The following is a 26,617-nucleotide window of genomic DNA, read 5'->3' on the forward strand; positions in this document are numbered from 1 at the left end:
GGTACACCCGATATATATATATATATATATATTTTTTTTTTTTTTTCTTCCCTGTATCAGATGAGTAGCATGCTCTAGCTTATGTGCTGTCCATATATACCTATTTTTGTTTCAGATGCCAAAGAGATTGTGCTAAAAGCTCAGATTCTGGCTGGTGGGAGAGGCAAGGGTGTATTTGATAGTGGCCTCAAAGGTGGAGTGCATCTAACTAAGGAGTGAGTATGCCCCTTGACACTTTTTGTTGTAAGGGTGCTCCAAAGACACAGATACATAGTAGTCAGGATTACTTGAAATGAAAATACCATTCAGTTTTTTTCTAGTGCCTTGTTTTATGCAGCGACCTTTAGTTTTACTTACAAATTTTGTTTTGCCGCATGGCAGATTCACATAGTTTCCTCTGTTCAGGCTTTGTGCAGTCACAGTTTGATTTTTGCAAGTTAAATGTACTGGGTGAAATCTTGGAGGAGGGTTTACCCTGAAGCATTGTGAATATTTTTAAATGCTGTTCTTTGTATTTGTTTTTACTATTTTGGTTGTTTCTAAACTATTAAATAAGTATGTATATGAATATTACTGCTTTGGCAATTTAATTAAAAAATATAGACATCTCTGTCTCTCTCTCTCTCTCTGTCTCTCTCTCTGTCTCTCTCTCTGTCTCTCTCTCTCTCTCTCTCTCTCTCTCTCTCTCTCTCTCTCTCTCTCTCAACATTATTCACTAATGTTACATATTACATTTACAATGCAGTATTTTCAAAAATAATTACTGTTTCTAATATTTGTTGTGATGAGCTATTTATTTACATTGTTGTTTTGTTGGTTCATTGCAAATTATTGTATGCTTTTAACGTTTTACATACAATTTGCAATGGGAATTGAATAATTGTGAGTGCATCTGTACTCTAGAATATGCAATGGGAAACTGGAATGAATTCAGTACTTTGCTTTCCTCAATAATCACATGCCTATTGCTTCTTTTGTATATATTTATAAATCCGGCTCAGTCTTTGGAAGCAATCCTTGCATACAGATAAAGTGAGGTCAGGTTCATTGACAGTACTGCATAGAGGAGCTATGGTTTTGGTCACCGTATGCTTCATTGATGGCCACAATTTAATGTAATTTGGACTGTTCTTATGTCCTTCATATTGTATACAGTATGTGGCAATGTGTTATTGTCTCTCCTATAGCCCTGCAGTTGTTGGTGAGCTGGCCAATAAGATGCTGGGTTTCAATCTGACAACCAAGCAGACGCCTAAAGATGGAGTGAAAGTGAAAACGGTAAGTTGTTGCTTGATTGTTTTTTGTTTTTGTTTTCCCATTTCTAATTTGAAAGTACAATGGTGCCTAGCGACACTTGTTTAATGTGTTCAGTTTGGCACTCATAACTCAAAACACTCATAAATCAAATAATATTCCCCCTTTGCTAAAAATGGAAATCACGTGATTCTGTTCTGGCCTCCCCCCAGAAAACAAGACACCTTTTTGTAATATGTATTTCAGATAGGTGTGTAAACTGTTGCCCCCCAAATTACACTACTCGCAATAAAAGTATATTTGGCTTTTGAGTGAAATATTATGTATATTAATTTCATATATATTAATTTTATATAGTATTTTTTTTAATATTGTTTGTTTTACTTAATATGTATCTCAAACATGAAGATCATGTATAATGAGGTGAGATCTTTATTATTCTTTTTTTTTTTGTATTTTTTTTATGTATATGGGTTTCCTGGTCTTGCTTGCATAAAAAAAATACTTCAATGTTACAGGTATTACCTTTTTTGTCTATGTGCCAATAAAAATTAAATGAAAATGAAATATCAAGGGTGAACCTAACAAAAAATGCACTAAAACCTTTAATGTAAACATGCCCCGCTGGCTAATGTTTAAGTAGTTTCTGCACAACTTGCTGTTCCCTCGGAAGTAGCTGTATGGCAAAATTCACAAGAGATGTTTCAATCACTTGGACAAATGCATTTTATGGTTAAAAAATATATATTTTATCAGTACTCTTCATCATGCTTTAGTCTAAATGTGATTTTTTTTCTTCACAATTGTTAAGTACTTTTTGTTGGAATACTGTACTAGAGATTTGTTATTCAATGGCTACTGCTAACAGAACGGGACTGGATTCTATGCGTTATTATGTCGTGGACCTCAGCTTGAGACTTTTCTGCCAAACTAGACTTCTTGAAATTTTAATAGAGAACCGTTTTTGGGCACCACCAGCAAAGATCCACCACTGGCAAGAGTTGAAGGTCTGAGTAAGTGTAGTCCTTTTAGTCTAAGCTTGGCCAATCATATGACAGCCAGAGCTTACTTGTCAACCTTCCAATGAAGCTTGAATCCACTCCCAGGCCTTACTGCACCGCAGAGCAGAGAATGGCATACAGTGGCAAGCACTTGTGCATCTGCTACATGGATTTGCTGTCAGTGCTGATAGAGGATTGAGCAGAGGTGATGAGAGAGGCATGTGAAATATTGTTGTGGATTTAGACAATATAGGGAAAAAGCAGAATAAATAATGTTTCGGGTGTTTACTGCAATGCAAATTATTGCGAGACAACAACCGATCTGGGAAAAATAGCACTAAATGTAGAGTCTTTAAATACTGACGATAGATAAGGAACCCCTTCTTATTTTACTAGGTGATAGGTTGGAAGCAGAATTAACCTAACCCCTCCTGTTGCTCAACTGCTTCTCCAAATTAGCCTCTTGTGTGTTTCTCTGATCTCATTATTTCTTCAGATCACTATGTTCAAGTAATTCTGCCAATTCTTCCTGGTGTTTACTATTCACACTATTGCATATGCATTGCGATAGTGCATTTGCCACGGTCAAAGGGGATCAGAAAATTATTAGCTTTCAAATGTGTCATCATAGCCAACTAAAGTTGTCCTTCAGTCACCTCTACACCATCGTCCATGTCTAGGTGATGGTTGCTGAGGCCTTGGACATAAGCAGGGAGACCTACTTTGCCATTCTAATGGATCGCTCCTGTAATGGTCCTGTTATGGTTGGAAGTCCCCAAGGGGGTATGGATATTGAGGAAGTTGCAGCCAGCACACCAGAACTCATTTTTAAGGTATGTCATTAGTTGTTAACACACCGCACATCTAGTATGAAAAAGAATTTTGAAGCCTCAGAATAAGAATTGATGATACAAAATTCTGAATTTTCAGTTTTGTTTGCATCATTACTCTAGATTTCAGTTTATTCTGATCAACTCTCTGTATGTGTCACGTCCTAAATGTTCTTTTTGGTGTAGTTGCTTGTTACTGCAATACAAATGTGTCTCATATAGAGATGGGAGAGTACCGATAAGAGTTGCTGATACCAGCTTTATTTTAAGGTATTGGTACTCGCGACCCTGTTGTAACCGTTTTATGATCAGGAACTAGAAATTACCATATAGAAGAAGAGAAAATTGCCACTAATTTCATGCAATTTTAAGGAAAAAAATGCTACATTGGAATATATTGGAATATACTTGTCTTTTTGTGGACATTTTATGTATCAAAAGTACTAGTGGTATCGGTATCAGTCAGGAGTTTAGTATTTTTACTGGTATCGGTCTGAAAAAAGTCGTATCCGACATCCCTTGTCATATTACTGGTAACAAATTCTTTGTGTTTTTACATGCTTAGCCAATAAACATTATTGTGATTCTGATTCTGAGTCTGAGGGCTCAATATTCGTAGATGGCACAGCTGCGCTCGAGCGTAAAAATAGGCACATCTTCAGCTTCATCCTGTACAGTGCACGCTAGTCTTTGGCTTTTGTTGTAACAAATGGCATCACACAACCCCTAAATTCAGCTCCCATCATACTATTCATCTTTTCAGTTGTTTTTCTTTTCTTTTCTTTTCTTTTCATTGCTTTTTCTGTCAGCTCTCTACTTCCTGATATCCACTCCTTATGATATGCCTCCTTATAATATCCCTAGTTTAATATGACCAGGCATTTGGTGTAAAATTATACCCTAGTGTTTGAGATGTTGTCACCCTTTTTCATTTTTGGTCCTCTATCTTTTTTTTCTCACTTGTACTCCAACTCTCACAGGAAGTCATAGATATATTTGAAGGTGTACAGGACGACCAGGCAGTTCACATGGCAGCTAATTTGGGTTTCAAAGGACCTCTGCAGAGACAGGTAATCAGCACAGTAAGGTGTTTATAAAGTCATAATCAAGTGTGTAGCAGACCCACTGATATATATTGTACTTTACATATGCATATACTTTACACTGTGTGCCCAAAGACAGCTGCATGATTATTTATAGACATTTCAAACTTGATATTATTAGTTTTTCAGATGTGTGCTGTGAAATGTCAACAACGCACAAAGCACGCTTGCCAGAGGGTCAACTGTCACATCTGGCAGTTCTGTACAGTGCTGTGCAAGTGGTATTTCCCTAGATTGTGTGTTTAGAGGGAGAAAGGCATTACATTTATTTACTTACCCGAAAAAAGGCAAGAACACATTTGTCTGGATGTGAGAGTTACTGTTGTATGAGTTCACACATTAGGAATTTAGTTTATCATGTCAACCTTGTTGAAAATAAAGTGTTAAAACAAAAAAAACAACAACATATTTTCACATATTACATCTATGTGGAACCTTCTTTAGATGAAAGTCTGCTGCCATGTGCTGTAAACTATATTTTTTGCTTTTTGATCAAATTAATTGAATATCAGTACCTGACATTTATGCAAAACAAAATAAGACAGTGTGACAGTGGAGGTGATCTGCCATGTTTTGTTGTGTATGTGGGAGGCTGATTGGTCTTGGTTGGACCGGCTGCTCAGATCCGAACCATCAGGTAATTATTTTCCTCTATGGACTTCGCAGGCAGCAGATCAGATTAAGAAGCTCTATGATCTCTTCGTGAAAGTCGACGCCACTCAAGTTGAAGTCAACCCTCTTGGAGAGACTCCTGAAGGACAAGGTGCCTTCTATCATTATATATATATATATATATATATATATATATATTTTTTTTTTTTTATGTAAAAAACATTTTTTTAGTTTTTGTTATAAGTGTAAGGACTACCTGAAAGGCTTTAGCGAGTGCTTCGTTCAAAAGGTCCTTAAATTTGTGTCATTAAAATGTTTTTGTCCTCACTTTTAATATAGGCCCCTCCTATTGAATCCTTTAGATAAGATTTGTGATGATAATATCCCTTGACTTTTTTGTTTATTATTATTATTATTATTATTATTATTATTATTATTATTATTACAACAGACTTCACCGATCACATCTCAATTTCAACATCAACAACACTGAAAAAAAAAAAAAGAGTTTACGGGTTGAAGCCGTGGCTTATTGAATCTTGTCCCCTGAATTAAATTTTGACACTTCAATCATCAAAGACTCAATTTATAACAATCACTTCATAATTTTTGCTGCGAGTGTGATGAACACAGACAGATGATAGAATTCTTAGGACAAACTAAGCATTTGTTACTGCTTTGACAAAATTTATGGTATTTAGGCTCCTCGAAAACATTTATTTGTTCACATGCTTACTCAAACATTGTTAAGAGAAATGTGTTGTTCTCTTTGGATATTAATGAGCCGGATGATTTTTTTTCAGAAGCGGGAATTAAATGTTGGAGATATTTCATGTTGACCTGTTGTTAGATTTTCAGTGAAAATTCCATATATTGCAGTAGTTCTCCAACATTTTACACCAGTTAACACCTAAACACATTACATACCTCTCTAAGTACCTAAGGTACCTTGAAAAAGTAGTTACTTAACTGATTACTTGACTTTAAAAGTCAAAGTAACTACGTTAGATTACAATTGACTTTTTTACGTTATATTTAACATACGGCGACAACATAAAATGGGCGACCAATTTTGCCAATACTTAATTGAAAGTGTATTTTTAACAGTGACATTTAAGAATAACCTTTTTTTTAATTATTCAAAATGAAATAAATACAATATCTTTTGACTGAACTTAATTGTTTTTATTTAAAAAAAAATAGTCTTTATGGATTTCACTTAACATAAAAGGGCTACTTGTTTTTATAAAAATTAAAATAGTCTTTCTGTCACTTAACATAAATATTTTTTTAAAACAGTCTTTTTTGGCCTGACATATTTAACTGTTAATATTGACTTGGCAAAGCTTAACTTTTATAATGTACATTGTTTATAAATACAATGGTTACATTACATCCTCATAGCCTTGTGGGTCATGTATTGCAAATGTTTATGCTGATATTATATATTTGATGCCTTTATTTTTGTCACTATATTCTTGCTGTTTTCAAAGAAATGCCTGAGACTAACTAGTGAATATTTTTGCCTGCTGTCTTTTGTAGGTAGCCTAATGAATGTGGTCTCTTTGAAATTTAATCTTTGAAGTGTAAAGGAGATGTCCATAAGGTCTACTATAATGGTCTATCCCTTCGAGGCACCAAGAAGGCACTGAGCAACTATTTATTAGCATGCTAACCTCTGAAGTAATTCATACGAGCAGGCCACAGGGAAACCTTTCATTTTTTAAAATTTCTTTTTTTTAATTTATATATAATTAGCTGCTTGTGTGTGACATCCTTTCATTTCCCCGCTGCCCTCATTGGATCAAATTGTGTGCTTTTTCTCCTGTTGTCACTACAGCCAGTGCTTATTTTTGTCCTCTCTCTTCTTACATGACCAGTGGTCTGCTTTGATGCTAAGATCAACTTTGACGACAATGCTGAATTCCGTCAAAAGGCTGTCTTTGCTATGGATGACATGACTGAGAGTGACCCTACAGAGATGGAAGCAGCCAAGTGGGATCTCAAATATATTGGTCTTGATGGAAACATTGCCTGCTTTGGTATGGAACCTACACAATTTGAAGGGGCTCTATTACGCACACACAGATACACACATTTGCAAAATAAGTTGCACTTCCCTGTTAAAATACTTTTTTTTCCAAAACATGTTCAACCATTAATGATACCTATAACCTGTACAGCAGCTCAATTTTAGAGAGGAAGTATAAACAAATAAAGTGTGTACACTAGGGATGAGCGAGTACACCATTATCTGTATCTGTTCAACCATTAGTGATGGCAAAATCGTAACTGTGTTTTGGTATGCACCGGAACACAGGTGGAACTCGTGATTCGAATCGCGTTCCTAAATCTGTCTCGGAATCTGTCTCACATAACAGTTGCCTTTCGTGTTCCATTACGCCTCCAAACTTCACATTGTTTCAGCAAGTGAACATGTTATCCCTTTTCTAAAATTAAATAAAATCCGACCATTGCACTATATTAACATGTCTTAAATCTGAAATACATCCAACCTAAGTATACTTCAAATATAAAATTGCCCTGGCTTGCTGTCATTGCCCTACATGATAAAATGTCAACATCCTCTTGAGCACAGTGAACGCGGCGGTTAATTCAGTGTTAACGCACCCACTCATTGGACTGACAATAGTCCCTTATGCAGGTAACCCCGGTTGTGTAAATTAGGTGATGACAGACAGCCAATAGTTAATTTCCTTACAACACTGCTCTATTGTTTGATTGATTGGCCACCAAATGTCACTGTGGTGAAATGATTCGAATGTTCTAAAAAATCTATTATTTTTGTGAATCAATTGTTTTAAATTATTTGATCGTTTCAATGTTCCATTTCTGCCATCCCTATCAACCACCTAAATGATCTGTTTCTGTATTCAGAAGTGGGCACGGCCTAAACCGGAAGTGGCGTGATCTAAACCGGACATGGGCGTGATTTGTTTTGGAAATAAGTGGGGCTTACATCGGTAGTATTTTTTTTTTCAATTTCATACTTAAAATAAATGGTCAAATAAAGTAAGGGAGAGAGAGAGAGAGCAACTGGACAAAAATGTCCAATAATTACATCTTCTAATAAAAAGGAAATGAAAAATAATCATTTTAATCTGTTGTGTGGGCCAATTTTACTAAAATTTTAGGTTAATTCGTGCATTGTCTCCACTGTCACTTTTATATGCAAACACGTTGTAGATATGTTGCAAAATGCTAGGTAAAAGACTTGTTTGTTTTTCAGTTGAGTTGTACAGGTCATACAGTAGGTCACATTAAAAGTGGAAAACAAATAAAAAAATATTTATCTTGGTCTCTTTTTACATCACAAAAACTTGCATTTAACAGGGGTGTATAGACTCTTTGTATGCACTGTATATGTGAATTCCTTTGGGACACAGTTAAATCCTTGCCAAAGTAAAGACACTCTCGGCTCTCCTCTAATCCACATTACAAGCAGTTTTCTGAGGACTCCAGAAGGGATGCCACCATAACCAATGTGTTCTAATTAGTGATAATCCACCCAGAAAGTCTCCTGTGAGCTGGATTGTTAGCATTCTCATTAAAGACCCACATTATTGTCATAAATCAAAGCTTTTACAGAGTACAGCAGCACCAAAAGGTGCACTGACTGCCTTCTTACCCCATTGCCTCGTAAATGCACAGATTTTCTCTTAGCACTGTCATCAATCCACACACACACATCCCCTACTGTATGCCCACTTCTAAAAGTAACAACAGTTTGTAGGGCCCAGTTACAATAAGATGTTAATAAACCACCATAGCAACATCTGTATAATTAAATTTTCTTTTGTACTGAGGTGTCAATCGGCTAGCATGGCAGGATGCAGTTACAGAGGTTATGTTAGACAGTTTTGTTGACTTGGCTCGAGCACAACTCAGCAAGATACCCGCTCAGGTAGTTTGCTTCATGATGACAGACTGTAAAGACAAAAAACAAACAAAAAAAAACCTCATAATTATTTATCATTATGGCTTTTACCATTGAGTCATTATGATTGTACTAATTGACTCTGGGGTGTTCGAGGGTTATAGGGTTATTTTGCTTAATAGGAGATGTCCAGAAGGGTACCCTTTTGGTTGATAATGTAGTTTTAGGTAGGCTTAAAAAGAATGCTGTTTTCATGGTTATTAGCTATTTCTTCAGTTTTAAGTTTGTCACCATCTAGCATAGTCATTTCCAGACCTGGTACACTTTTTTTTTTTTTAACTAAAGGAATATTGTTCTAAAAAGTTAAGTACAGCAAACTGAACTGTACTTGAGCCGTGATTCTTTCAAGTACCACTAAAGAGAACCACTAATGATACTACTACCACACTTGGAGAATGAATGTTGTTTTGGTTGTCCTTTATATTTGAATTCAAGTTTTAGTGTGCTGATATAAATCTGTTTTTTAACTTGTAGTGAATGGAGCTGGATTGGCCATGGCCACATGTGACATCATTGACCTGCATGGAGGAAAGCCAGCTAACTTCCTAGATCTTGGAGGAGGAGTCAAAGAGAGACAGGTGTATGAGGCATTCAAGCTTCTTACAGCTGACCCAAAGGTAGGATCAAAAAAAATTTGCCCCTTGGTTTTTTCTGAAAAGTTTGGTAACTGACTCAATAACTGAAAGTGTTACACTCCATGTCTCCCTGTAATGATGCTATACATTTCCACAAATACAGATATTATGTGGTGGTCTTTTTTAAATGGTTCCTCTGTTTCACACACGTCTTACCTCTTTTCAATCTCCCCCATTCTCCCCACTGTGTCACTGGCTTTGATGCCTCAAACTCATTGTGTTGAGAGGAATGGAAGTGACATAAGTGCACTGCTGGCACTGAATAGCAGACACTGGGCCTGAGATGACAAAGGCCCTTTTCTGTTTCTGCACACTTCTATCTGCCATTAGCGCATTTATTGCCTTAACCATTATTTCTTCCTGAAAGAAAATGGAGGCAGAAATGCTGAGAAAATTGCCTTGCTGTATAGGAAGGCAACCTGGGAAAACATGTTAAGAAGTATTGTGAGGAGAAAATATCATTTTGTGTGTGTGTGTGTGTGTGTGTGTGTGTTTTGCCAAGTAATCCTGTAACAGGTTTCTGTATCTTGGGTCAGCAACATACCATTCAGCTTTGTGTTTGGGCCTCTAGTATGTTTAAAGCAGACAGATTTGTTTTCCAAACAACGATATATTGCACAACTCTCCCCATGGCCGCATATAGGAGGAATGTTTGTGGACAAAATTCCTAAATGCATAGAGGTTTACTTCACGTCACCTGTAGGCAAGATGCTGGTGAAGGCAGAAAATACCAAATAAGCCTTTTATTGCCTTGTGCCGTTGCAGTAAAGAAAGTGACAGATGGATGTTTTGTCCAACTCAAGATCCATTTTGTTCTCAGGGCTGAAGGCTGTTTTCTGAAATGTTATAGGCTTGAGTAAATAATTACATTTCTGAAGAACAGCAAATATAGTGAGATCCTGAGATGCGGTTTAAAATTCCAACACGGAAAAGGGAACTTAACTAGGGATAGGGAGATTATCGGGTTCGACTGATTGTCTGCGCCAATATTTGACATTTTGACAAATATTTGTATCGGCCTTAAAAAAAAATCTGATGACTGATAAAAGATCAATTTAAAGCTGTTATCCTCAGGGAACTAGTTCAGTTAACTTTATAAGAGATGCTGTTGACTAAATGTATTTACTGTAGAACAATATAGGGAGCTGTAGTATTAACTTACGTTTTTTATTGTATTTTTATTTTTTACTTTTTTAAGGCATACTGGTGACTGTGGGAGCTCCCTGAACTTCTTTTTTAAAATTTAAAACAAAGATGTCTTGTCTAAAATAATTAAAATAATAATAAAGAAAAATCAACATTTTGAAAATCTCAAAAGTTGTTCAATAAACATGCTTTCAGACATTTCAATGAAGTATAGAGTTGGATTTTATTTTTATTTTATATTTTGACATCCCAAAAATATTTTCCCTTTTTCTGAAAATGAATATTATCTCCAAATAACGGTTATTGGCCTCCTTGACAACTAATAATTGGTATTGGTCTGTATTTAAACCAAAACCAAGATGTGAAAATAGAAAATGTGCAAGGATGGATAGATCTTCTTTTTCAGTTGATGTTAAATAAAATCTATGAAGCATTTAAGTATTACGTTTTTATCCTGCAAAAAGATGTTTAAACATCACTTACGGGGGCTGCCATTTTAAAGTGTTTTTAACTACCGCGAGAGTGTGAATTTGCGAGTATGTGACTTGTTGGTGCAAAAATATGAAGTTTGGTATCTAAAGCAAGATGTTTTTTTCCAAGCAGTTATTTTAAAGCTGTGAGAAATCCAGCTGTCAGCGAAGATATGTAGCTTGTTATTGTTGAATATTTACTGAATCTGTATGGTTTTCTTAATAAACTGTGCAATTTTTGCAGAAATAGCATGGGAAGGCTGAAAGCTGAATGAAGGATAACTTATGTGAAAATTACAAAGTAATTAACTAGTAATTACTACTACTAGTAGTAGTAATATTAGTAGTAGTATTAACTAGTAATTGCTAGTAATAGTATTAGTATTAACTAATAAGTTACTAAGAATATTAGTACTAGTAATAGTAGTAGTAGCCGTACTAGTAACTACTAATTACTAGTAATAGTAGTGAATGTTACATTGAACATTAAATTGAATGCATTAATTGTGTGAAAATTACAAATGATCAATTGTAGATGAATTAGAAATGAAAAGACAAAAGTTGTATTGAACCAGTCTAAGGTGGGATTCGAACGGTCGCCTCCTGTTTACTGATCACAGGTCCACTTTAGTAGCCTACCCATTGAGCTACAGAGGACTTGCTGTCATCATTGAAGTGTTGTGAAATGTCATAGAGGGATGTCTTGCCGAACGCCAGAGTAAATGTGTCAATAAACATTAAATGGAATGCATTAAATATGTGTGTTAAACAAATGATAATGAAAGCTAAATTGTGTGAAAAAATACAAATGGTCAATTGTAGATTAATTATAAATGAAAAGAGAAAAGTTTAAATGCAACCAGTCTAAAGTGGGATTTGAAACCTCGCCTCCTATTTACAGATTACAGGTCCACTTTAGTAGCCTACCCATTGAGCTACAGAGGATTTGCAGTTGTCACTGAAGTCATCAAAAGTATTGGATGTGAAATAATTTGACGAGTACTGAATATTGCATTTGTACTAAAGAGTTGTCCATCCAGGGGTTTGAACCCAGGTCCTCTGTATGGCAGGCAAATAGTGTAACCACTGACCTAACGTGTCTGGTTCAAAGTCATGTCTTAGGTATATTTTTTTGTCAAAAAGTGACATCTGATGCTTAAAGCAACGCTGAATTGGGACACTTGCTTTTAATCATTTCAGTGACATTTTAATGCATTTCCTGATAAGATGTCAGTTGGTTAGCATGTAATCACTTAGCATAATTGTCATGGATACATTTGCAAAGTACAGTCGGAGGTGGGATTCGAACCCTCGACCTCCTGGTTACTGAACAAAGCACTTAACCTAGTGTGCCACTGCGCAATAGTGAGAAGTTGTATGTATGAAAGTGGGTGTGGAAAGTGGGACTTCAAAAAAAAAAGAAAAGTTCCATGTCAGTCCCATTGAAAGTGTATGGGGGAAAAGTTTAATATTTAATGATCTCTTAAATCACTAATTATGCTGTCATTGATTACAATTATATATTATGTTGCTAGCTCATGATGGCCAGCCACTCACTGCTCACACAGGCTGGTTAACTTATTTTCATAGGTCTTAGAGCCATGGGTGATGAACTAAATAAAACTGGACACACTTACCATGGTCGCTGAAAAAGTTTCCACTGCCCTACCTAAGCATCAAAGCTGTCCATTTTTTTTAACAAAACTGGCTTGCTCAACTGTATCAAACCTAACAACTTTGACTCGTTATTGTCTTAAAAAAAACATCCAGACTCAATCGTGAGGTGAGATCATTCCTATGGCTCGCAAAGTGAGGGAAGCGGCGGCGTTTTTCAAAAAGACTGTGGAGCGTTCAAGAGCTATAATAGATTTGTTCTCAAGCTATTCTCAACACTTTAAATTGGTTAATCATGTGTAAAATATAGCAGACGGCGTGGGAACAGACCAGTAGTATAGCACTTGTAAAATCTGTCACTCTCTGCAATTTGTCAGCCAAAAAGTTCAATGGAGCACTGAGGTAGCAGGAAACTCTCCACTGGCTTTTTGCCGTCACTTCCCGTCTTCGGGTCTGCGGCTGATAATAATTTCGCCTAACATGGCGCCCCCACTTAAGTTGATTAATGATGCTGTTTAATGCAATATTAACCACAGTACTCTTTTTAGACTGTCTGTTCAGAATAATTATTTGCTCTGACGTTCACTGTCTTTCCACTTGTGTAGGATCATTAGGCATGTCCACCTAGCATTCCAGCGTATTTTCAATGACCGTCATTTTTTTTGCTCATCATACATCAATACCTTTTCATCATCTCATATGTGATCCTTTTGGCTTTTTCCAGTGTTGGAGTGCCTGTCTTGAACTTGAGCTCATATGTCTTATCTCGCCCTTCACAGGGAGTGTAGTATGATTGCTGTCTTTCAAACCCATTTTCTCTCCAAGAGTGTTTTTTTTAGCACTTACATGGTAAATCATACTAGAGATTTAGAGATTATGCCTTACTGCGTCTTCCACCAACTATTTACCTTAATTTTCATTTCGCTCCATTGCTCCTTGTTCTTTCTTGGCCTCTCTGTGTTATTCTGTTATTTTCCTTTTTTCATAATAGCCTTTATTTCCGTACCTGCTAGCTAAATCCTGCCTCAGCTTTCAACCTTAAGTAGTAGCTGCACTTAGAACCAGGTGAATTATGCTACGGTCAGACCAAACAGAAATGTAACTATTGTTGGGATGTGATGACATGTACTGTAAAGTCATTGCAGACTATGAATCAGTGCCGGGTGGCACGATTGACATGTTTGAGGTGACGCGAGTGGAGGCTAGCACATTCGCTCCAGTCGGTAAATTTGAGGACACACATTGCGTCGCCTCAGCCTATCAGCGTCAAATGTACTTACTTTATAACATTACAAAGAAAAGCTTGCAATGGAAACCACGTACCTCAATCACACATGGAGCGTGAATGCTTATCTTGTCTGTCAGACCCCACACATATTATACAATGGGAACACGGCAACTTTTAATCACAAGCAGGCTTTTTTAGAAGTAGAAATCACCACTGCGCCTGAAGCGGAGGGCCTGTGGGAGATGCCTGGTCCCCTGTGTTGTAAACACAAGAAATGCCAGCCAACAAGAATCGAAGAAAAGAGGATAAAACAACATACCACAATAATTGAGTTCATTCCCTGGGTGCAGAATATTAGACAAGAACCAAATATGGGGCTGGCCATGGAGGGGGCATGTATTTAGTCTGGCCAATGAGCTACCATAGTGACAGTGTGTGGGTTTGTGTGCGTAAAGGAGAATGAGCTGTCTTTGTGATGTATTTATTTTCTTATTTTCCACCTATTGCGACAAAGTCATTGCATTGGTTAGCCATTACAAGCGAGAAGTTCTACTTCATCCAATGTTTTTCTGCAGATTTGCTTACAGTGCATTAAAATGCTCCTCTTGTGACCGGTCAGGATTCTTTTTGTATTATGGGAAACATTTGGTACATTTGAATTCACATATATATGCAAAGTGTATGTTGCAGGCTAAAGCTAGGTGGCCTTGTATTAAGGAGGCTATAATTCTTCACTATATGGCTACATATCGACACACACTCAATACATTGTATTACTGTATGTCTGTATCACAAACAAGGTAATAATTCAAATGCAGTTGTTCAGCCAGAGTAAAGCAAACGTAGCATGTTGGGTGGACTTCAAATGTCCCCATTGTCAAGAAACAGTGCATGAGAAGGGCAAACCAGAGTAATAACTATTTAAAATAAAGTAAATTATAATCATCATTTTAAGTGACAATAGATGTATGCCAAATGTATTATTGGTTCAGACAGCGAGAGATTCCCAGAGCCAATGACCGTGTCTGAGGCTGATACATGAAAAGATATACAGTATAGTAAGAATACATGAATTGAAATTGTGTCACGGGTCGAGGTACATTATCCCTGCTTTGGTGCAGACAACGTGGGTTCAGTTTCCACAACGATGGTGTAAATGCAAGTGAGGCCATGTAAGTCACAACATGTGTTCTCTATCTTGCTGTGTTTTGCACAAAGGGCTTTGATCGATCTGTCACTATTTCACCCTGTTGCTTTAGCCTAGTTGTGGTTGCAGCTCTACAGTATTTCACTCCATTCTCTGTACTGGGTGGGCCATTTATGTGCCATAAATATAAATATAGCAGAGCTGTTTTCGCCATTGTTGTTTAATAGCATGTCTTGCTCAGTCGAACAAGTGACATAAAATCAGTTTCCTTTTGTCTTTTCTGTAAATCTTTGTATAATGGTGTTGCATGATGATGTCTGATTCTTTCTTTTTTTTTACAACAAACAAACAAACAAAAATGCTTGTAAATTTCGAGAAATTATCTGCACTAGCTGCCAATCACACTTTGGCAGTGTCAGGCCGGCTGTCTTGTGGTGACATCGCTGCTTGTAGCCCAAGTCGTAGCTAGTCATTTGTGAGTTATGTAATTCACGACACTTTGAGCTGCTTTTGTAACCAGTTAAAATAATCTGACATCTTAATTTAGCCTATTAATATTTACCATAGAATTTGTACAAACAACATAGGGAAGCGCATCAACTGAAATAATTTGAAAAAAATAATTTCAAGCATTCATAGACCATGCAAGAAGCAATTAATAGGTTGTATGGTCCTTTGAAACCCACATTCGTTAGTGCTGGACCACTACTCTGTCAACAAGATTATACTACTTTAGTGTACTGTTTTACGCCTCGATCTATGAGGGACAGATACAGAGCGCTGCTGCAAGTGGCAAAAATCTGCTACTAACCCCCCACACACACAAAAAAAAGAATTGAAATTTCCACAACAAACATGTTTTCAATCACTATATAAAATAAAGCCATTCTATTTGCCAATTTCTTGAACCACCTTTTCAGAAAATACAGATAAATAATGTGGTACACTTTGCTTCATATTCTGGAAGGATGGAGGAAAGTATTAATAGGGTTGCCACACATTCAGGCCCACATTTGTCTTTTGAAGGTTAATTTGAAGAAGTGAGGGGATTGCCTAGAAATGCACAAGGGAACTGATGACTTGTCAGACTGATTTGCCCCTCAGAGAACTTTTGTCTTTTCTGTCTCGGCCATACCGTAAGGGTTAGTACAGTGCCTTTGTTTCAAAACAGTTCTATCCGTTTCTATGCATCATTAGACAGCTGTATTACATACTCTTCAGTATGTATGAAGACAATGGGCTGCTAATACATTGTCTGCATCCTGTCACCTTGTGCAATTTGTCCCTGTGGATTCTCACACACCAACAGACAGGTCCCAACGGCATGTCTGATTGAGTGTTCCCCTGTCCGGCATTCCTTATTTGTGGGAAATCGATACAGAATCCGGAATTGGAGCGGCAGCTAATTGAGCTCTGCACACTCTATTCTCTTATTGCTGCCAGGAGTGTTTTGTCATTGCAGCACCTGCTTTCACACTGCTTGGACAAGGGGCGCCACTCCTTATCAAATTGGGCCTTTAGATCCACTGGGAGAGGAAGATGCTTGTGACTGAGTAACATTATGTAGTCTAGCAGCCAGAATGGCATTGGAAGTTGTGATTGATTTCCTTTCAAATGGGGAAAAAAAAGTGTACTGCAGTTTTAAGTACTTGATGGTTTGATTGCAAATATCATTATGGGTTTGATGTTACTTCTTAGGTTGTCAGTTGCTGCAATGAAGCAAGTTCTTGCATCTATTTGCATCCATTTTACATCCCACTGCTAAATATGAGATGTCAAGGGAACAAATTAAAATTCACTGCAGTCAATGTCTTTGCAATATCGCAAGACACTTACTTACCTCCAGATATTTTATGTATTCCGATAACAGCCATGATTCTCTGTTCTGTTTCTCTTAAAATATTTTTTATGGATGAACTTGTCTTCATAGAACAGGCGTATAAAGGGTCGGGGTTAGGCAGGGTTAGTTATTTTTTCTATTACATTTTCTTTTGAAGTATTGAAGTTATAGGTGTCAAAATTAATTGATTAATCGACAACTAATCAATTATCAAACTAATACACTGTTTTACTAATCGTGTAATCATTTAGAGCAATTGTTTAACTTAAAATCATCATCAGCCTCTCAAAAGTAATCATTCTCTGATGTCTGTAATCCTTCATTAAAAAATCAAAATCAATCATCTGCTTTACTTCTTTCTTTGGGGGGGAAAATAACCAAATCAATATCTGAAACCATTTCAGAATGGTTAATACAACATGAGTCCATCAGTTATATTGCTTAAATGATGTAGTTTTTTTTGTTTTGTTTTTTTCTTCACTCAACCATACCCGATAAAAAAATTTAAGTAAACAAGTACCGGTAATAGCAAAAAAATATGTATTTATTTTTTAAATAAACTTTTATGCAGACTAAAACATTAAATGATTATTCGATTAATTGTTGGAATAATTTATAGAATAATTGATTCTAAAAGTATTTGATCGTGACAGCCCTATGTAAAGTACATATCGCTGGTGTCCTTAAATTGAGCGATTATTTGTAAAACACCCACGCGTGTGGACTAACCAACTGCAGCGTTCAGCATGCCATTGACAAAACCATTAATTGTGAATGTAGTGAGGGGGCTGTTTGTAATTGACGCTTCACGCTGACCAAGTGCAGTGTGAAAAGGCCTTAAGAGGTAAACCAGATCTTGTGTATCATTTCACAGAGATGCCACTTTGTCACCAGAAACCAGATCTTGTGTATCATTTCACAGAGATGCCAGTTTGTCACAGAAGTCCTATCTCTGTTTCAACATTTCAACGGCAGTTTTATGTTTCGTGTGTAACCAAAACTATAAAACTGCTCTTCTGCACCCCATAGATGAGCTCTTCAATAATATGACTTACGGGTATTGGACGACACATCGAAGAGGGTTTTAATTCCACTTGTTCCCACAGTAATTTCTGGACTATAAGGCGCATCTGACTATAAGCTGCGCTAGCTAAATTTGGGGAATACTAGAGTTTGTTACACATATAAGCCGCACCTGACTGTAAGCCGCAGGTGTTTTAATGTTACCGCACCGGTGGTTCCCGCTCATTTATTTTCCATAATAAGGGCGCAAATTGTCTCACTCTCGTTCTGTCACTCCTATTGTATTTGGGCTCACTTGGTTTGTTTAGCTCTGCCTGACGCTCTTGCGCTTCCTTTATAGTGCGCCCCCTTGTGATCTGATGGATAACCCGCACCTTTGTATTAGCCGCAGGGTTAAATGCAAATGAAAAAAGTAGCGGCTTATAGTCCAGAATGTACTGTATCTCGAACTGAAAAACAATCCAGGAGTAGTGTGACTCTTAGATTTCCCTCATTTCACGCCCCCCTGGCGCTTATGTGTTCACATGCAATGAGATTGTGAAGCCACTCAAATACCACCTTGATGAGATCATCCATGAGCCATCTACTAACGCAGTTGACACTATATCCTTGTTTGTCCTCCTGAGCTATTATGTTATATTTTGAAGCCATTTGTTCAAGTTAATTACCATGAGAGCAATTAAATGGTGCTGCAAATTAATTAGCAGAGTAAAATATGAGCACCCTGTAAATTAACACAATGAAGTCTTAATAAAAAAAAAAAACATATGCCTTTTTGGTTTGAGGTGGTTGAAGTGCACCTTGTTAACAGTGTGTGAGTCACTCAATTCACACAACACAGTCTTTAGAGTAAGAGAGTAATTTTCCAACAGCCCATATATCAGTAAGGAAAACAGTTGATGATTGTATGCAACTTCACTTATGTTGCAGCCTTGTTCCAAAATTGAATAAATTCATCTTTTTCCTCAAAATTATGCATGCAACACGTATTAATAACAATGTGAAACATGTTTTTTGCTAGCTAATGTAAAAAAATAAACTAAGAACACACATTTAGGTCTGTAAGCTATGTATACTGTATATACTTTAAGTATGCTTTTGCACATTACTTTGTTAATGCACCTTTAACACTGATTGATTACAACCTTAAGCCTTTTTGAATATACCGCCACAAGCGTGGCACACATCTTTCAGATTTTCTGCTAATAAATAAAGACAATAAAAATAATAGTACATTAAACTTTTAGGAAGCGTTGGAGCTTGTACCAGCATGCCAGACATGTTTTATGATATTATTATACAGTATGACAGTACCAGATAAATTGAAGGTGATAGTCTGGCCTTCAATATTTGTATTTGTTAATGTTAAGTTGACTTAAAATGGAACCAAAACGTACGTACTATGCAAAGGGTTTGGGGACGGCAAAAAACAAAATAGCAAGGATGCCTGCACATTTTGGTAAGAACTTTTTGGGCTCTTCTTTCAAATGTTCTGTATAAATACCACATGCTTTGATGTTTACAAAAAAACACATCATGAAAGTCAATTGAGAAATGAGCAAGTTCTAATTTATTTTCAATGTGCACTGCATGCATTGCCTTCGATGGGAGCATGAACTTGTCTTGACGAAAAGTGGCCACTGCAGTCCGGTTGCTATTCATCCCTCTTCATCAAAAATTAATCAGACACGTTTTAGATGGATGCTCATCACGGTCGTGCTACCTTGAAATGCAAGTTGTGCCTTGCAGATTTTTGCATCACATTCTTTAGTATTTTTGGTAAATGCTCAAAAACGTTCTTGGTCAGTTTCTGGCGGATAACCATGTTTATTCTGTTCATATCAGGGCGTACCCGTATTACTGCTATTGTGTATGTGTTCAAGGACAAAAAGGCAGTTACAGAATCGAAGGTTCAGGAAAAATAAAATATGATTTTGATCATTACATTAATTGCGGATTTTGATCATCAATGTAATTGTGACTTGTCGACTAATCTTGGCAGCAATATTGTTAACCAAAAAGGATTGTTCATTGTTTATGTACTTAATGCAGATGATAACTGCCAACTACTGTATATGCTTGGTGTGCTTAAAATGAGTTTCCATGTCCCATTGACCTCACTTTCCCTCTGTCCATGTTGTAGGTGTTTTTTGCTTTGTAAGACATGCCAGCCAAAGTAGAGCAAGAGATTATTGTCAGTGTAATTGAATTTTCCAGGCCTGATTCAATACTACTCTCATCTGTGATTCTCCTATGTCTATATTATCTAGCATAATGGAGAGATGATGAGCCTCACTTGCAACATTGGCCGCCTGATATCTGCAAAGAAATGTACCACTGCCTTTTTGTTTTTATGTTCTGGGTCTTGGATAGAAGGTAATATCAACTGCACAGACGCAACACTCAAGTTAATATAGCTCAGTAGCTCACTGCAGAATCTCAGGCCTGTATTGTATTATGATGTCTATGGAGAGCATCATGTTGCTAAACAGTTCCTTCATCCATACATTATTGTCCCTGCAGTCTGATAAGCGACAGCCAGAAGAAAGAATATGTATCAGCCGGCGCGATCCTCGTTCGCTGTCTGGACTGATGTGACAATCTGATGCTAGAGCAATCTGCCATGTTCAGAAAGCAGGAGAGACAATGCAGAATGCCTTAGTGAAGTAGTTATCACAGACAGTACCTACTCCTGCCAGATGAGGCTGCAGATAGTCAAGAGATTTGTACTGGATAAACCGAACATTGTCACATAGTTATGCACTGTAGTTTTTTTTCTGACACCATTTTTGCACAATTTGAAATTAAAGGATTGTCAGAGGTGTGTGCGACAATGAATTATGAGCGTCTGTCATTCGGCAATCGTCAACATTCGGGACGCTCTTCTGTCATCTACAGGTCTTCAATATTTTAAGACAATTCAAACTAATCGTTAATCCGTCAACGTTATTTTAAGCACGCTTCTGTCATGCTAAATAAAACAATTTAAAGTTTGTCCATCTATCCATTATCTACCGCTTAATCTGGGGTCAGTGTCACGGGGGCAGCAGTTTTAGCAGGGAAATCCAGACTTCCCTCTCCTCAGCCACTTCAGCCAGCTCCTCAGGCGGGATCCAAAGGCGTTCCCAGGCCAGCCAAGAGACATAGTCTCGCCAGCGTATCCTGGGTCTTCCCCGGGGCCTCCCGCCGGTGGGACATGCCCGGACCACTTCTCCAGGGAGGCATCCTAACCAGATGCCCGAACCACCTCAACTGGTTCTTCTCAATGCGGAGGAGCAGCGGCTCGACTCTGAATCCCTCCCGGGTTGTCCGAGCTTCTCACCCTAATGTAAAGTAATGTAAAGTTTGTCAACCACTATTTTCCGCTTGACGTTGTTTGTTATGTTACTATTATTTCCCTCCCTAATGTCGCCACATATAGTATGTGCACACAGTCGTAACTGCCGGGAATACTGCACGGCCAACGGACTCAATACTTCCTCTTTTTTAGGACCCCCTTAGCTGATCAATAACCTGTCAGACATCAAATGGTGTACTGAAGGACCCCTTAGCTATCTAACAATGTATCTGATGTAAAATAAACAAACTGAGCACTAAACTACTGCTTGCAAAAACATAGCACGAAAGAGGAATTTACAAAAAGAGGAAAACATCATCACGGTTTGTAGTCACCCGAGCGGCTAGCTATCAATATTGGGACACAGCCAGATGAGAGAAGGCTTGGAAAATGGTGTGCAAAGAAGTTTACATACCTGGTAAATGTGCATTTATTTGTTTAGTGCAAGAGAAAAAGAGTGGCTCGGTGACTCTGCGGTGCGTCAGCAAAGTGGGCATCCAACAATGCTCCCGTCATTCGTCGAAACGGGCATCCGTAATTGACAGACTGTGAAGGTCCATTGGTACTGACCCGGACGAAAACCCACTTCTGGGTCAATTCTTAGTCCGTTTTTTCGTGTGTTTGTTTTTTTGTTTTCTCTTTATTTTTTCGAGGTTTCCTATCATGCCTTATCGGCAAAAAACGGATTGATGGTCCTCCTTCCGTCAGTAATGACGGAATGCCTATGGAGGTAAATTTGGTGCAAAACTAACTTGTGCAAAAAATGTGTACCTGTAGAAAAAAGTCTAAATTTGTATCTGTAAAAGTCGTGATTTGTATCTGTAAAAAAAATGTGTGCCTGTAAAAAAAAATTTTGTCTGTAAAAGAAATGTGTACCTGTAAAAAAAAAATTTGTGTCTGTAAAATAAATTTGTACCTGTAAAAAAAAATTTTGTGTCTGTAAAATAAATTTGTACCTGTAAAAAAAAAAATGTGTATGTGTAAAACAAATTTGTATCTGTAAAAACAAATTTGTACCTGTAAAAGTCATGATTTGTATCTGTACAAAAAAAAATTCGTACCTGTATTAAAAGTATAAATTTGTATCTGTAAAAGTTGCGATTTGTACCTGTAGAAATGACAACTTGTAGTCAAAGAAGTCGCCACTAGGAGTCACAAGTGGGTTTTCTGCTGCTGTACTGTGACGTGAGTTTTGCCCCAATTGTTGCGCTACAAATGTAGCAAAACTAATTTGTACTTGTAGAGCGCCTGATTTGTACTTGTAAAGAAGGGGGCGGGCTCTGGTGCAATGAAGGGTTGTTTTGACCAATCAAGTGAGAAGGATTTGAGCGGATTGGAGCGCAACCTCATTGGTTTAGCGAACGACGGTGGCGGGACTCGCGGAAGGATACAAGCAGGACACATCGTCGCCAACCAACATACATATTAAGAATACTTCAGTCGACTAAAGTATTCTTCCTCTACATACATATTAAGAATACTGAAGTATTCTTCCTCAACATACATATTAAGAAGTATTCTTAATATGTATGTTGGTTGGCGACGATGTGTCCTGCTTGTATCCTTCCGCGAGTCCCGCCACCGTCGTTCGCTAAACCAATGAGGTTGCGCTCCAATCCGCTCAAATCCTTCTCACTTGATTGGTCAAAACAACCCTTCATTGCACCAGAGCCCGCCCCCTTCTTTACAAGTACAAATCAGGCGCTCTACAAGTACAAATTAGTTTTGCTACATTTGTAGCGCAACAATTGGGGCAAAACTCACGTCACAGTACAGCAGCAGAAAACCCACTTGTGACTCCTAGTGGCGACTTCTTTGACTACAAGTTGTCATTTCTACAGGTACAAATCACAACTTTTACAGATACAAATTTATAGTTTTTGTACAGGTACAAATTTTTTTTGTACAGATACAAATCATGACTTTTACAGGTACAAATTTGTTTTTACAGATACAAATTTGTTTTACACATACACATTTTTTTTTTTACAGGTACAAATTTATTTTACAGACACAAATTTATTTTTTTACAGGTACAAATTTATTTTACAGACACAAATTTTTTTTTTACAGGTACACATTTCTTTTACAGACACAAAAAAAATTTTTACAGGCACACATTTTTTTTACAGATACAAATCACGACTTTTACAGATACAAATTTAGACTTTTTTCTACAGGTACACATTTTTTGCACAAGTTAGTTTTGCACCAAATTTACCTCCATAAATGCCAACCTCTGAGGGTTATAGCCAAAACAGAAGTTGTAGGTTTAAATTACTAAACAACTCCATTGTGTCCTTAGTGTGGGAGGGAGGCTGGCAGGTTGTTTTTGTACTTTCGATAGTATAGACAAAAATGGTTGTAGGAACTAGATTTTAAACTACAAACATCATATGTTCAAAAATACATTGTTTCGTTGAGTACAGAACATCTACTAATGCATTTAATCAAAACAACTTGCATATTAAGCAGCTCATTTTAATATCCAAAGTCCCCGTTAAGTGGCAAGATACCATCTGTGATCATCTTTCAGTGTGTGACCACAACAGCACTTTCCTGTTCTTTTCTCCCACACTTTCTTTCGTTGATTTGGGTTTCTATGTTATTATGCAGTTTACTGTATCAGTTGAAGCATCGGAAATGGCAAATGGTGTCAAGAATACAGATAATAAGGGTACCACTTACACAGAGCAAATATGGCTGGAATGGAACAATTCAGAATCTGAATCCTCTTTATTGGCCAAGTATGTAAAAACACAACAAATTGTATGAGCTATAGTAGTAGTTACACTAGTCTAGTATTGCAATAACAAACAACTGTGACAAAGACATGAAACACAAGTACAATTCGGATATACATGACAGTAACAAAAAAGAGAGAAGTGTATGCTCGAAATCCATTATAATCATCTTGTAATCAGGCCTCTTGGAAACGTAGATGAAAATCTGATGCATATCGGATATTTGTCAATGTGACAGCATCGTACACGTACAGATCGGATACACCCTGTTAATGCGAACGAGACAACATCGACATACTGTAGATCGCTAATCTATACACGGTCATGCCAATAAACACTTTTAAAAGCACACGCTGTAAATATTGCATAAACTACTACAGTGAAGATGTAGACCATTAACTATTGTCTAAGTATGTTTTAAAAAGAGCTGTGTTGAACATTAAACAACATAAATGCCAAAGGCAGCAAGTGGAATAATGTGGAGGTTGCCCTCATCTTAAATCAATGGCCCAGGCCAACTAAACGGTATTTAATATATTGATTTATTCATTCATTATTGTTTAGTTTTTGCTTGTCGGTCTTGTATAGTATGTCACTTGTACAAGTGCACGTAAACAAACAGCCAAAAAAGATCAGATATGGGAATTAAACTTGAACGAGGCACTTGGACGTACAGTGTAAATCCTGCCTAAGTGAGAGCTGACTAGAAAGATAAGGACAGAGATTAAAGATAGCCACTATGTTCACAAGTCAGGAAAACTGGAGGAAAAGAGCCCAGTGTTGCGGGGAGTGGAAGAGTTGGGGGTTCTCACAGTGATTACGTTGTCCATCAGGGCACAGGATGGCCTGCATCAGCCCACAGGAATGATGGTTGACAGAATAATTAGAAAACTGTCTCAACCTGTAATCACTGGAGCTCATCTTGCAGGAGAAGACTTCCATTTGCTGTCACTGACACACATGCATAGTTGCACACTCACATACAAACAGCAAGTCCAAGCCATCTGTTGTTGACTGGTATATGGGGCAGTGGCTTGATAGAGTGTTAAGATGGGAGTGTCCCTCTTTATTTCTAAGGAACTTAAAAAGACCATGAGCAGAGGTGAGTGGAGGGGAGGCAAGTATGCCACCCTTTCATGGCTTACTGAAATCAGCAATGGAGAACATGGAGGAACTTGGGGTTTATGGCCTGTGAAACTGATTTAATGGAAGTTTTACCACTTTGGCAGGCAGAATGTAAAGGATGTGACTGATGTGCTTTGCATATCTTCCTAGTGTACATGCATTCAAGAGAAGTGAGGTAATTTTGAAGGCATCGCAATATGGAATACGAGTAAGGGCCACCTCGCCGCACACCAAGCGAGGCCGCCGGACATGACGGAACTGTAGCGCGCTGTGCGTGGTTCAATTAGTCAACCATGATGGAGTACTTTTGCTGCAATTTAAAATTCAGAGTCGCAGGTTAATTATTATTACCTGTGATGATTCATGTACACCCCTTATACAACCCAGTTACAGCCGGCGCATTCTTTTGTCCACATACTTTAACTTCCACACTCAGCCTCAGTGTTATATTTAATCATCAGTATATTTCTTACAATGTGCTCCAATGTTCACATATATTACAAGAACAATCAGGTGCTTGTATACTGCAACAAGGAAGTAAGTAGAAAGAGCGCTGTAGCAACCAGGCTAAGAAACGTGCCTGCGTATAGCCGACCCAAAACTAAATTTTAAGCACAACGGCTCACTCATTATTTTATATACTGATAATATCCAGACAGTTTTAATACCACAATATCATGACTACAGTGACATCTCATTATTATAATTAGGGTTCTAACTAAAAAACTATTCAGAAGGAATCTGTGTTTGTTATGATTCAAAAGATGTGAGGGCATCGAATAGACAAATCTAATCATTCCACCTTTAAAATATATCAACACATATCAAATTGTCTTATATTGGAAAGATACATTTTTGAAAGAAATTTCCACATGTACGGTTGCCTACTGCTTATATTGTAAAATGACAAGAAACTCATCACATCAGACCCTCTCAAACTCAGCCATACCACATCAAACTGAATCATAATTCCATTGAATCAAATCAAATTGTTCCATTTTAAATATTGCCAACAATCAGGTTAATTTAATTGTGGCTGCTAAAATCATGATCACAATTAAAATAAAATAAAATAAAAGTATTTTTGCAGCTAAGTCAAACTATGTGCACAAAATAAAATCAGTCATTAAAGACTCTTTGGCAATGACTCCCTTTTTTTTGTTTAAGTATTATTACTGTTGTTTTGGGGCGTCGTTTTGCTGTTTTCTTTTGATGCCACAGAGTGTCAATGATGGCAGTGATGAATGGTATCCACTAAACTGGAAAAGGAACTTTTGTGATCTACAAAAGCAGTGCACATGACACACACATGGGAAAAAACAAGTGGAAGAATGGAATGTGCACTGCAAAGTATGTTGTGTGTACTGTAAATGGGAATAGACTCCTGTCATAGACATGCACACTAATCCTGATTCCTTCCAAGTCAAGATTGTCACCGTGTCTTCCTTAGTTAAGCACAAATGCATAATGCATTGTTTTACTATACTGTGGTTAGCATATTTTTACATTTGTAAGACTGTGAAGAATATTAAAAAGCATGATGCATGACG

The 26,617-nt window shown here is 37.3% G+C and overlaps 1 protein-coding gene across 1 annotated transcript in view; it reads left to right on the forward strand.

Moving 5' to 3' along the window:
- suclg2 (succinate-CoA ligase GDP-forming subunit beta) overlaps positions 1-26,617 on the forward strand; it is a 78,702-nt gene that overhangs the window by 27,373 nt on the left and 24,712 nt on the right. Inside the window, exons 3-9 of the mRNA XM_086088115.1 lie at positions 116-215; positions 1,188-1,278; positions 2,936-3,088; positions 4,066-4,155; positions 4,855-4,951; positions 6,681-6,842; positions 9,233-9,375. Of these exons, the coding sequence (XP_085944241.1) occupies positions 116-215; positions 1,188-1,278; positions 2,936-3,088; positions 4,066-4,155; positions 4,855-4,951; positions 6,681-6,842; positions 9,233-9,375 (836 nt within the window). The remainder of the gene's footprint in view (positions 1-115; positions 216-1,187; positions 1,279-2,935; positions 3,089-4,065; positions 4,156-4,854; positions 4,952-6,680; positions 6,843-9,232; positions 9,376-26,617) is intronic.

Source organism: Leptonotus elevatus, chromosome 10 (genome assembly GCF_054856555.1).
Source record: "Leptonotus elevatus isolate MCC_2025b chromosome 10, RoL_Lele_1.0, whole genome shotgun sequence".
Lineage (NCBI taxonomy): Eukaryota > Metazoa > Chordata > Actinopteri > Syngnathiformes > Syngnathidae > Leptonotus > Leptonotus elevatus.